The 14,462-nt window shown below is 39.7% G+C and overlaps 1 protein-coding gene across 1 annotated transcript in view; it reads right to left on the reverse strand.

Annotated features, from left to right (window-relative positions):
* LOC137416765 (derriere protein-like) overlaps window positions 1-13,005 on the reverse strand; it is a 29,366-nt gene extending 16,361 nt beyond the window's left edge. The window contains exon 1 of the mRNA XM_068102386.2: window positions 12,280-13,005. Coding sequence (XP_067958487.2) covers window positions 12,280-12,628 — 349 coding nt within the window. The 5' untranslated portion in view covers window positions 12,629-13,005. The remainder of the gene's footprint in view (window positions 1-12,279) is intronic.
* Window positions 13,006-14,462: the final 1,457 nt, after the last annotated feature.

A 14,462-nucleotide genomic window follows, 5' to 3' on the forward strand; every position in this document is an offset into this window, starting at 1 on the left:
ATTTATAAAGACCAGAAAAAGCACAGGGCCCAGCACACTGCCTTGGGGAACTCCAGCCTGAACAGGAAGGGGAGATGAGAGAAATCCATTCAGGGCCACATGTTGACTACGACCAGAGAGGAAGTCCGCAAGCCATGCATGGAGATTTCCATGGATACCATAGGAGGAGAGTTTGGTGAGCAGAGCTGGGTGCCAGACCGTATCGAAGGCACGTGATATGTCAAGGGAGACAGCTCTGATTCCCTGTTTGGCATTGAGGACCTCCATCCATTGTTGAGACAGCAGAAGCAGCATGTCCAGAGTAGAGTGACCTGGTCTGAAACCAAATTGATGATCAGAGATCAAGCCATTGGAGAAGAGGAAATATTTCATATCCGAAGCAATGATGGATTCCATGACTTTGCTGATAATTGGGAGCAGGCTGATTGGTCTGTAGTTGCAAGGATCTGTTTTTGCATCTTTTTTGTGTAAAGCGGGAATGTTAGCTGATTTCCAGGATGCTGGCAGATGACCTTGAGCAAAAGATAGGGTGAAAAGAACAGAGAGAGGGTGAGATAGAGCTGCAGAGCAGGATTTTAGGACCCGTGGGCTGATGCCGTCTGGTCCAGTTACAGAATCAGAGTCGAGGTTTGACAAAAACTCCTCCACCTTGTCAGGAGAGAAGGACACAGAGTCCAGGAGCAGTTGGGTTCGACTGGGAAAGGTGGGAACAGAGAGAGATGGGTTTGGGACTAAGGATTTTGAGGCAAACACAGAGTTGAGGCATTCGGCTTTGTCACGTGCGATGTCAACTGTGTGGCCATTTGAGGTAAGGGAGGGGATGGAGGGGGAACAAACACCAGAAACGGATTTGACCAGACGCCACCAGGATTTGGAGGAAGGAGACAGGTTTGAGAGTTCATTCTTGAGTGAGGAGAGATAGTGCTTCCTGGCACTCCTGAGGGTAGACACACACTTGTTCCGAGCTTGGTGGAAGGAACTGAGATTGCCTTCAGTTGGATTAGCCTTCCAAGAGGCAAAGGCAAGTTGTTTCAGGGCAACTGCCTCACCACAAGATTCAGTGTACCATGGACGGGAGGAAGGGTAAGACACCTGAAGGCGAGATGGGATAAATCTGTGCATGAGAGGAATCAGTTTGCTTTGGAAGAATTCCCAGGAAGAATTGATGTCAGAGGCAGTGGAGATGGGAGACCAATCCAGACGATTGACGGCTGCTTGAAGACCGTCCCAGTCGGCCTGAGTGAAATGCCAGACTCGTAGACGCTGAGGAGGCTCTCTGAGAATGGCCAGAGAGATGTCCACTTTGACAAGCACATGATCAGAAGAACCGATTGGAGCAGAAGAAGAGCAGCAGACATTAGCAGGGAAGTTTGTCATAACCAAGTCTAGAAGAGAAGATACTCCATTGGCTGAGATCCGGGTCGGGAAATTGACAGATTGTGTCAATCCCAGTGAGTCACAGAAGTCCTTTGCTGAGGTGCCATGACTGGTGAGAGAGGTACCCACACCCAACCAGGTGGCATGATGACAGTTGAAGTCACCACATATGAAATTGTAAATAAGGATTGCGTTGTAAATAAGGAATAACGTCACTGTAAATAATGCTCCCCACCATAAATGTATAGTTTGAAAACCATTACGCAATTCGGTTAGCTGTGGATGCGAAACTGTTAGATAGGGTGCAATGGAGTAGCGGGGCATATTTATTTGTGCTTTAAAATTGTCGCACTCAGGGTCAGGTTAATTGTAGAGGGAACTACACCTACGTGTCACACTAAAAGTAAAGTTTTATAGGCCCGAGTACGGGCCTGAAGGAAGGAGGGTGCAGTGTAACGAATGTGAGAATTATGGTTTTGTTGTGTGGAAATGTCACCCTCCGTAATGTAAAGAAAGGTCGAAGGTCGTCCTCGTAGTTAATTCCATAAACATACACGCAGGGCACCATATATCCTTTTAAATAGTTATTCCCTTATTCTATGTAGTTTAAGGCTGTGTTTCCCAATAGTTTGACTCTCCATTGCACCGAATTAAATAAGAGTAGGTCCCATCTGCAAAGTGGCAGGTTTGGATGGTTTTCGCCGCAAATGGACTCCATTGAGCACGCGGTCGGTTGGAAGAAGAAAGGCGTGTCTCTGCACCTCGTGATGGAAAGGAGGAGTGAGTCGGCCCCGCTCAACCAACCCAGCACAAAGGGGTTTGGCTTGAGCGGGCGGAGAGAGAACGATCTGGGAGGTTCGCGAAGGTCCAAGGGTGGGGCTTATATAACCCGCGGGAGACGCCCCCACCCCAGATGAGCAGATGAGTCCAAGCAGCTGAGATACGTGCCGCGCTGCAGAGGAGATACGGACCAAGGCAACGCAAGGAGCGCGCGACGCAGCAGTGCGTAAAGAGGAACTTCGCCCACACAGTTTGGAACCGCGGGAGTTCGCACGACCGCGGCTCGGCTTTTTGATGGCGGTGCCTTCCGGCCCGACCGTGCCCAGTCCCCGCTGGACCTTCCTTGCCTCTCAAAGCCATCCATCTCCAAGCCATTCATTCCTGCCTGCATTCCCCGGTTAAGTGTGATCGTTCGTCTGTCTTTCACGTTGTCCTGGGGTATTAATTAAGCTTGTATCGTTAAGCTAATAATTGCACTGTGTCTCCTTCCATTCTTTCTGTCTTTATTTTATTATCCTTCCTTCTTCCTTGGTTATTTTTGGTCTTGTAAATAATAGTAATAAATTATATTTGTTCTTCCTACCTTCGTCTTCTTCTTCACATTCGGTCGCTTTAGTGATTTCCCCCATTGAGGGCCCGTGGCGCGATTCGGCCGACGAAGATTAATCGGGTCAGTCTTGGTAACCGGCTCACGGTGCAGTTCGCTTCGCTCGGCGCAACTAGTCCATTACGCTGCGACCATGGGCGGGGGAGTATTTCCTTGCGTACCGGTGGGTGTTGGTATTTAGGTCATAGGACGGTTGGGCCTAATACCCTACCCAGCGCCGACCGGGCGTGACGTCATACCCCCAGGACCACGTCGGCCAGTCATAGACGAGGGGACTAATCCCCCCTTGGTAAGTGGGGAAGGCCGACGTTGGATTCCGTAACAGTATGTACAATTATAATGTGAGTACGTCTATAAAGTATGTACAATTAGAATGTGAGTACGTCTATAAAGTATGTACAATTAGAATGTGAGTATGTCTATAAAGTATGTACAATTAGAATGTGAGTATGTCTATAGAGTATGTACAATTATAACGTGAGTACTTCTTTAAAGTATGTAGAATTATAATGTGAGTACGTCTATAAAGTATGTACTATTTTAATGTGAGTACGTCTATAAAGTACGTCCTTTAAAACCACACAAGTCCGGCTGAAGTTAAGCAATATTTGATTGCTCATTCTAGATCTCTATTGTTAATATTTAAAAGGGCATTTAAACAAATTCAACAGCTCAAGAGTATCTGGGAGGTGGGGTAGGGGCAGAGAGGAGTGTAACAAGATGAGGATTCCGAAAAACCCCCACCCCTTTTTACTCATTACTTGGTATACTTAGTCGCTATACTTTATCTCGATCTTTAAAAAGTCGTTTTCACTCAGGGACTATGGGCAGAGACCTCGAATGATCGATATACATTTATCAATGGCGCGATTATTCGATGGTGTTTTAGAATATAGGAATCCCAACAACCCCCTTCCCGTTTTAACAACAACCCCTCTCCCAGTTTTAACAACAACCCCCTTTCCCGTTTTACCACCAACCCCCTCCCCGTTTTAACAACAACCCCTCTCCCAGTTTTAACAACAACCCCTCTCCCAGTTTTATCCACAACCCCCTTTCCCGTTTTACCACCAACCCCCCTCCCCGTTTTACCAACAACCCCTCCCCGTTTTACCCATAACGCTCCTCCCCGTTTTAATGTACTGGATCACCAGTCAAATTTAATCTGCTGGATCGCCATTCAAATTTAATCTACTGGATCTCCAGTCATATTTAATTGACAGGATCGCCAGTCATATTTAATCTACTGGATCTCCAGTATTATTTAATCTACTTGATCGCCAGTCATATTTAATCAGCTGGATGACCAGTCGTATTTAATCCACTGTATCTCCAGTATTATTTAATCTACTGGATTGCCAGTCATATTTAGTCCACTGGATCGCAAGTCATATTTAATCTACTTGATCGCCAGTCATATTTAATCTGCTGGATCGCCAGTCATGTTTAATCTGCTGGATCGCCAGTCATATTTAATTGAATGGATCGCCGGTCATATTTAATCTACAGGATTGCCAGTAATATTTTATCTAATTGATCTACAGTAATATTTTATCTAATTGATCTACAGTAATATTTTAAATAATGGATCTCCAGTAATATTTTATTCAATGGATCTCCAGTAATATTTTATCCAATTGATCCCCAGTAATATTTCATCTAATAGATCTCCAGTAATATTCAATCGAATGGATCTACAATAATATTTAATCTAATTGATCCAGAGTAATATTTCATCGAATGGATCTCCAGTAATATTTAATCTACCAGATCTCCAGTAATATTTCATATAATGGATCTCCAGTAATATTTAATCTAATTTATCCTGAGTAATGTTTCATCTACTGGATCTCCAGTCATATTTAATCTAATTCATCTCCAGTAATATTTTATTCAATGGATCTCCAGTAATATTTAATCTACTGGATCTCCAGTCATATTTAATCTAATTCATCTTCAGTAATATTTTATCCAATGGATCTCCAGTAATATTTAATCGAATGGATCTCCAGTAATATTTAATCTACTGGATCTCCAGTCATATTTATTCAATGGATCTCCAGTAATATTTTATCGACTGGATCTCCAGTCATATTTAATCTAATTGATCTCCAGTCATATTTAATCTACTGGATCTTCAGTCATATTTAATCTAATTGATCTCCAGTAATATTTTATCGAATTCATCTCCATTAATGTTTCATCTACTGGATCTCCAGTCGTATTTAATCTAATTCATCTTCAGTAATATTTTATCCAATGGATCTCCAGTAATATTTAATCTAATTCATCTTCAGTAATATTTTATCCAATGGATCTCCAGTAATATTTAATCTACTGGATCTCCAGTCATATTTAATCTAATGGATCTCCAGTAATATTTAATCTAATGGATCTCCAGTAATATTTAATCTAATGGATCTCCAGTAATATTTAATCTAATGGATCTCCAGTAATATTTAATCTAATTAAATCTAATTTATCTAATTCTAATTTTAATCTAATTTAATCTAATTATTGGAATCTCCCGCGATGAAGCTATCTCTGAGGGCCTTTCACTCACTCACCGCAGGCAGGTAGGTGGTCTTTCTGTCTTCTACTGACTCCTCTCCGGCCTTGCACCCCCAGCTCTCTCTGTGCTCTGTCCCCCAAATATTCCTACAGGTCGCACAATATCTGCCAGCAACCCTTTGATGGTTAAACTGCCGAAATCTCGGCTCTCTGCTCACCTTCACTCTTTCATTCCTCTTTTCTCCCGCCTCTGGAACAAACTCCCTCACTCCCTTGAATCCCACTCCTCCCTCCAGGTCTTTAAAACAGCTGTTCACCACCATCTCTTATCTTCCCCCATCCAAAACCTTGATCTTTTCTACCCCCGCTAATTCACCCCAGATCCACCTTGTTTGAAATTCCAACTACTTTCCTGGAAGTCCTGGCAGTGTCCATATGTTTTATACCTCTCCCACCGCCCCCTTCCCTTGCCCCCCCCCCCCACCCCCCAAAGCCCTCGCCCTCTCTCAGATCTCTCGATGTCTCCATGTCTCTCGGTCCCTGCTCTCAAATGTTGTGTTTGTGTCCTTCCCCCTCTCTCCCCATCTTGTCTACCGCTCCCGATGTTATATGTTTTATGTGTCGGTTTGTCTTTCTGTGTGATTAATGTTCGCTCTTTCACGAGCCTCGATCTTGTATACAAAAAAAAAAAAAAAAAAAAAAAATTCATCTTCTGTAATATTTTATCCAATGGATCTCCAGTAATATTTAATCTACTGGATCTCCAGTCATATTTAATCTAATTCATCTTCAGTAATATTTTATCCAATGGATCTCCAGTAATATTTAATCTAATGGATCTCCAGTAATATTTAATCTAATGGATCTCCAGTAATATTTAATCGACTGGATCTCCAGTCATATTTAATCTGATGGATCTCCAGTAATATTTAATATAATGGATCTCCAGTAATATTTAATCTAATGGATCTCCAGTAATATTTAATCTAATGGATCTCCAGTCATATTTAATCTAATGGATCTCCAGTAATATTTAATCTAATGGATCTTCAGTAATATTTAATCTAATGGATCTCCAGTAATATTTAATCTAATGGATCTCCAGTAATATTTAATCTACTGGATCTCCAGTCATATTTAATCTAATGGATCTCCAGTAATATTTAATCTAATGGATCTCCAGTAATATTTAATCTAATGGATCTCCAGTAATATTTAATCTACTGGATCTCCAGTCATATTTAATCTAATGGATCTCCAGTAATATTTTATCCAATGGATCTCCGGTAATATTTAATCGAATGGATCTCCAGTAATATTTAATCTAATGGATCTCCAGTAATATTTAATCTACTGGATCTCCAGTCATATTTAATCTAATGGATGTTCAGTAATATTTAATCTAATGGATCTCCAGTAATATTTAATCTAATGGATCTCCAGTAATATTTAATCTAATGGATCTCCAGTAATATTTAATCTAATGGATCTCCAGTAATATTTAATCTAATGGATCTCCAGTAATATTTAATCTACTGGATCTCCAGTCATATTTAATCTAATGGATCTCCAGTAATATTTAATCGAATGGATCTCCAGTAATATTTAATCGAATGGATCTCCAGTAATATTTAATCTAATGGATCTCCAGTAATATTTAATCTACTGGATCTCCAGTCATATTTAATCTGATGGATCTCCAGTAATATTTAATATAATGGATCTCCAGTAATATTTAATCTAATGGATCTCCAGTAATATTTAATCTAATGGATCTCCAGTCATATTTAATCTAATGGATCTCCAGTAATATTTAATCTAATGGATCTTCAGTAATATTTAATCTAATGGATCTCCAGTAATATTTAATCTAATGGATCTCCAGTAATATTTAATCTACTGGATCTCCAGTCATATTTAATCTAATGGATCTCCAGTAATATTTAATCTAATGGATCTCCAGTAATATTTAATCTAATGGATCTCCAGTAATATTTAATCTACTGGATCTCCAGTCATATTTAATCTAATGGATCTCCAGTAATATTTTATCCAATGGATCTCCAGTAATATTTAATCGAATGGATCTCCAGTAATATTTAATCTAATGGATCTCCAGTAATATTTAATCTAATGGATCTCAAGTAATATTTAATCTAATGGATCTCCAGTAATATTTAATCTACTGGATCTCCAGTAATATTTAATCTAATGGATCTCCAGTAATATTTAATCTAATGGATCTCCAGTCATATTTAATCTAATGGATCTCCAGTAATATTTAATCTAATGGATCTCCAGTAATATTTAATCTACTGGATCTCCAGTCATATTTAATCTAATGGATCTCCAGTAATATTTTATCCAATGGATCTCCAGTAATATTTAATCTAATGGATCTCCAGTAATATTTAATCTAATGGATCTCCAGTAATATTTAATCTAATGGATCTCCAGTAGTATTTAATCTAATGGATCTCCAGTCATATTTAATCTAATGGATCTCCAGTAATATTTAATCTAATGGATCTCCAGTAATATTTAATCTTATGGATCTCCAGTAATATTTAATCTACTGGATCTCCAGTCATATTTAATCTAATGGATCTCCAGTAATATTTTATCCAATGGATCTCCAGTAATATTTAATCTCATGGATCTCCAGTAATATTTAATCTAATGGATCTCCAGTAATATTTAATCTACTGGATCTCCAGTCATAATTAATCTAATGGATCTTCAGTAATATTTAATCTAATGGATCTCCAGTCGTATTTAATCTAATGCATCTTCAGTAATATTTTATCCAATGGATCTCCAGTAATATTTAACATATTGGATCTCAAGTAATATTTAATCTCATGGATCTCCAGTAATATTTAATCTGCTGGATCACCAGTCATATTTAATCTGCTGGATCGCCAGTCATATTTAATCTGCTGGCTCGCCAGTCATATTTAATCTGCTGGATCGCCAGTCATATTTAATCTGCTGGCTCGCCAGTCATATTTAAAGGACTGGATCGCCAGTCATATTTAATCCACTGGATCACAAGTCATATTTAATCTACTTGATCGCCAGTCATATTTAATCTACTTGATCGCCAGTCATATTTAATTGACTGGATCGCCAGTCATATTTAATCTACAGGATTGCCAGTAATATTTTATCTAATTGATCTACAGTAATATTTTATCTAATTGATCTGCAGTAATATTTTAAATAATGGATCTCCAGTAATATTTTATTCAATGGATCTCCAGTAATATTTTATCCAATTGATCCCCAGTAATATTTCATCTAATGGATCTCCAGTAATATTGAATCGAATGGATCTACAGTAATATTTCATCTAATGGATCTCCAGTAATATTTAATCTACCAGATCTCCAGTAATATTTCATATAATGGATCTCCAGTAATATTTAATCTAATTTATCCTGAGTAATGTTTCATCTACTGGATCTCCAGTCATATTTAATCTAATTCATCTCCAGTAATATTTTATTCAATGGATCTGCAGTAATATTTAATCTACTGGATCTTCAGTCATATTTAATCTAATTCATCTTCAGTAATATTTTATCCAATGGATCTCCAGTAATATTTAATCTAATGGATCTCCAGTAATATTTAATCTACTGGATCTCCAGTCATATTTATTCAATGGATCTCCAGTAATATTTTATCTACTGGATCTCCAGTCATATTTAATCTAATTGATCTCCAGTCATATTTAATCTACTGGATCTTCAGTCATATTTAATCTAATTGATCTCCAGTAATATTTTATCTAATTCATCTCCATTAATGTTTCATCTACTGGATCTCCAGTCGTATTTAATCGAATTCATCTTCAGTAATATTTTATCCAATGGATCTCCAGTAATATTTAATCTAATTCATCTTCAGTAATATTTTATCCAATGGATCTCCAGTAATATTTAATCTAATGGATCTCCAGTAATATTTAATCTAATTGATCTCCAGTAATATTTAATCTAATTAAATCTAATTTATCTAATTCTAATTTTAATCTAATTTAATCTAATTATTGGAATCTCCCGCGATGAAGCTATCTCTGAGGGCCTTTCACTCACTCACCGCAGGCAGGTAGGTGGTCTTTCTGTCTTCTACCGACTCCTCTCCGGCCTTGCACCCCCAGCTCTCTCTCTGTGCTCTGTCCCCCAAATATTCCTACAGGTCGCACAAGATCTGCCAGCAACCCTCTGATGGTTAAACTGCCGAAATCTCGGCTCTCTGCTCACCTTCACTCTTTCATTCCTCTTTTCTCCCGCCTCTGGAACAAACTCCCTCACTCCCTTCAATCCCACTCCTCCCTCCAGGTCTTTAAAACAGCTGTTCACCACCATCTCTTATCTTCCCCCATCCAAAACCTTGATCTTTTCTACCCCCGCTAATTCACCCCAGATCCACCTTGTTTGAAATTCCAACTTCTTTCCTGGAAGTCCTGGCAGTGTCCATATGTTTTATACCTCTCCCACCGCCCCCTTCCCTTGCCCCCCCCCCCCCCCCCCCCAAAGCCCTCGCCCTTTCTCAGATCTCTCGATGTCTCCATGTCTCTCGGTCCCTGCTCTCAAATGTTGTGTTTGTGTCCTTCCCCCTCTCTCCCCATCTTGTCTACCGCTCCCGATGTTATATGTTTTATGTGTCGGTTTGTCTTTCTGTGTGATTAATGTTCGCTCTTTCACGAGCCTCGATCTTGAATACAACAAAAAAAAAAAAAAAAAAAAAATTCATCTTCAGTGATATTTTATCCAATGGATCTCCAGTAATATTTAATCTACTGGATCTCCAGTCATATTTAATCTAATTCATCTTCAGTAATATTTTATCCAATGGATCTCCAGTAATATTTAATCTAATGGATCTCCAGTAATATTTAATCGAATGGATCTCCAGTCATATTTAATCTAATGGATCTCCAGTAATATTTTATCCAATGGATCTCGAGTAATATTTAATCTAATGGATCTCCAGTAATATTTAATCTAATGGATCTCCAGTAATATTTAATCAAATGGATCTCCAGTAATATTTAATCTAATGGATCTCCAGTAATATTTAATCTACTGGATCTCCAGTCATATTTAATCTAATGGATCTCCAGTAATATTTAATCTAATGGATCTCCAGTAATATTTAATCTACTGGATCTCCAGTCATATTTAATCTAATGGATCTTCAGTAATATTTAATCGAATGGATCTCCAGTAATATTTAATCTAATGGATCTCCAGTAATATTTAATCTAATGGATCTCCAGTAATATTTGATCTAATTGATCTCCAGTAATATTTAATCTACTGGATCTCCAGTCATATTTTATCCAATGGATCTCCAGTAATATTTTATCCAATGGATCTCCAGTAATATTTAATCTAATGGATCTCCAGTAATATTTAATCTACTGGATCTCCAGTCATATTTAATCTAATGGATCTCCAGTAATATTTTATCCAATGGATCTCCAGTAATATTTAATCTAATGGATCTCCAGTAATATTTAATCTAATGGATCTCCAGTCATATTTAATCTAATGGATCTCCAGTAATATTTAATCTACTGGATCTTCAGTCATATTTAATCTAATGGATCTTCAGTAATATTTAATCTAATGGATCTCCAGTCATATTTAATCTCATGGATCTTCAGTAATATTTAATCTAATGGATCTCCAGTCATATTTAATCTAATGGATCTTCAGTAATATTTAATCTAATGGATCTCCAGTCATATTTAATCTAATGGATCTCCAGTAATATTTAATCTACTGGATCTTCAGTAATATTTAATCTAATGGATCTCCAGTCATATTTAATCTAATGGATCTGCAGTAATATTTAATCTACTGGATCTTCAGTAATATTTAATCTAATGGATCTCCAGTCATATTTAATCTCATGGATCTTCAGTAATATTTAATCTAATGGATCTCCAGTCGTATTTAATCTAATTCATCTTCAGTAATATTTTCTCCAATGGATCTCCAGTCATATTTAATCTAATGGATCTCCAGTCATATTTAATCTAATTCATCTTCAGTAATATTTTATCCAATGGATCTCCAGTAATATTTTATCCAATGGATCTCCAGTAATATTTAATCTAATGGATCTCCAGTCATATTTAATCTAATTCATCTTCAGTAATATTTTATCCAATGGATCTCAAGTAATATTTAATCTCATGGATCTCCAGTAATATTTAATCTACTGGATCTCCAGTCACATTTTAATCTAATTCATCTTCAGTAATATTTTCTCCAATGGATCTCCAGTCATATTTAATCTAATGGATCTCCAGTCATATTTAATCTAATTCATCTTCAGTAATATTTTATCCAATGGATCTTCAGTAATATTGAATCTACTGGATCTTCAGTAATATTTACTCTACTGGATCTCCAGTCATATTTAATCTAATTCATCTTCAGTAATATTTTATCCAATGGATCTCCAGTAATATTTTATCCAATGGATCTCCAGTCATATTTAATCTAATGGATCTCCAGTAATATTTAATCTAATGGATCTCCAGTAATATTTTATCCAATGGATCTCCAGTAATATTTTATCCAATGGGTCTCCAGTCATATTTAATCCAATGGATCTCCAGTAATATTTAATCTACTGGATCTCCAGTCAAACAATAATTCGTCCTCCACCGACCTCTTCATGGACGTTACACAATGCACTCAAGGTTTTTATTCCGCACTAGCTTCTTCTAGTATTGAGGCGAAAGGGGGCTTAACCCCCACCCCCATCTCCCAATCGCAAGTAGTCGCTAAGTACAACACTGTAGTTTGTTTAACTCTCGAATCAGATTTATAATCCATTTCATAATAAAATACCGTACCGGTACTCTGGTTTTACCTGGTAGAATTCCATATTAAAAACATCAAATAGTATTTTAAACGGACCATTAACCACATAACTCAAGGGTTGCCATAACAGCAAATGGTTATCCATCAGTTAACCACCTTTGTCGGCCACATGTCGCAGGACGTGTCCCCTCTCGCACGACGACCTGACACCCCTCACTCCGTCGTCCGCAGCAGCAAGACCGCGGAACCGTCGGAGCATGATGGGGGGCGCCGCCCGGCGGTGGACGCTCGGCCTCGGTCTTCCCTCCACGTCCGTGGACCGCGGTCTGCCCTCCAGGCGCAGAACCCGCAAAATCCGCTCCTCCAGCGCCTCCCGCTCGGCTCCTTGCTCCAGCGCCGCGGACTCGGACACGTGCGCCCAGGCTGTTAATATAACGAGGGTCGCCACGAGGGGTGGACCCCGGAGGGTCGACCGAGATGGTCGCACAGACCACGCATCAAACATGGTGAACAAACGGCGCGAGAAGTGCACGGTCGAGCTACCTCACCTCGTGTGGGGCTACCTCGAGTGCACCTCACCTCACCTCGTGTGGACAGGGCGATCGATCGGGTTGGACCCCAATGTTCGGGACACATTGCGGATGGGGGTTCCGGGGGTCGCCAGTGTCCACAGCTGGTCCTGATTAACGCTCCGCGGGGACGACACGTCGATCCTGTTTCCAAAGAAAACACCGGATCCTCAAACGGATTCAAATTACCGTTTATTTGCGTGGATGTTCTCCCGAGATTGGTTATCTTTCTGGAGACCATTTACCCGTGACTCCGTGAGCGATAAGCTCTCAGGTTATCATCACAACGGTGTGTCACCTTTAATCCGTGTGTGCCTCAGCCACGTACACCACGTACACCACGTACACCACCTTTGCTCCAGAACCGTTTGGAGGTCCCAACACAGTTAACAAACATAAAATGGTCAGATTGGTCACCCTGAGCTACAACTGCTCCAAATCGACCTTATGACACCTGGAGGTAATAAGCACCAGGTAGATTAGGATTTAGTTAGGATTCCAAAACGATGATCTCATGACGTTTTCTAAACTTTGCCTTCGTTTGACTGAAATTGCTGAACATAGCACCGTCACCTCGTCATTAATCTACAATGGGGACTCGTCATTAATCTACAACTAGGGCATGCCCGTACTATATATATGCCCGTACTATATATCTATCTAAAATTATATCCCCCCCCTCTATTTACATGAAATGTTTTGGTCCATTCGCAACGCCAAAGCGAACGGCGAACGGCTTGCGAGTACAGTGACAATCCCCCCCCTCTATTTACATGAAATGGTTTCGTCCATTCGCAACGACCACAGAACCCCCCCCTCTATTTACATGGAATGGTTTGGTTCATTCGTAACGCCAAAGCGAACGGCGAACGGCTAAATCGCCATAGCTCGGTAAGTACTTGTCCGATTAATTTCAAACCTTGAAAAGGCACATCCTCGGGTCCCCAGCAATATACCTGGCAAGTTTCAAGTATATCGGACCGGTAGTTGTCGAGAAATCGTTGTCGCATACATACACACACACATACACACAGAGATTAGTGGAATTATAGATAGATGGGGACTCGTCATTAAACGTGTCATAGATGCGACTTTCCGAATGACGTATGAATGTTAACGAGGCCTTTTGCGCATGCGATGTGTGTGTGTGTGTGTGTGTGTGTGTGTGTGTGTGTGTGTGTGTGTGTGTGTGTGTGTGTGTGTGTGTGTGTGTGTGTGTACATATGTGTGTGTGTGTGTACGTGTACGTGTGTGTGCATGTGTGTGTGTACATATGTGTGTGTGTACATGTGTGTACATATGTGTGTGTACATGTGTGTACATGTGTGTGTGTGTGTGTGTGTGTGTGTGTGTGTGTGTGTGTGTGTGCGTGCGTGCGTGCGTGTACGTGTGTGTGCATGTGTGTGTGTATGCGTGTGCAAATGTGTGTGTGTGTGTGTGTGTGTGTGTGTGTGTGTGCGTGCGTGTACATATGTGTGTGTGTGTGTGTGTGTGTGTGTGTGTGTGTGTGTGTGTGTGTGTGTGTGTGTGTGTGTGTGTGTGTGTGTGTGTGTGTGTGTGTGTGTGTGTGTGTCGTTGGTTCTTAACTCCATATTCGGGTTTCAGAAGGTGGAACGGAGTGTTCCCAGGTCTCGAAGTATCCACATCTGTTTCAATAAGGGATCTTGATTCATGGACCAGTGTGTGAAGTTATTTTATTACCCCCGTCACCAAAGGTGGATGGAGGTTATGTTTTCACCTGTGCCTGTCCGTTTGTCCGTTTGTTTGTGA

This window comes from Myxine glutinosa, chromosome 12 (genome assembly GCF_964187855.1).
Source record: "Myxine glutinosa chromosome 12, kmMyxGlut1.1, whole genome shotgun sequence".
NCBI lineage: Eukaryota > Metazoa > Chordata > Myxini > Myxiniformes > Myxinidae > Myxine > Myxine glutinosa.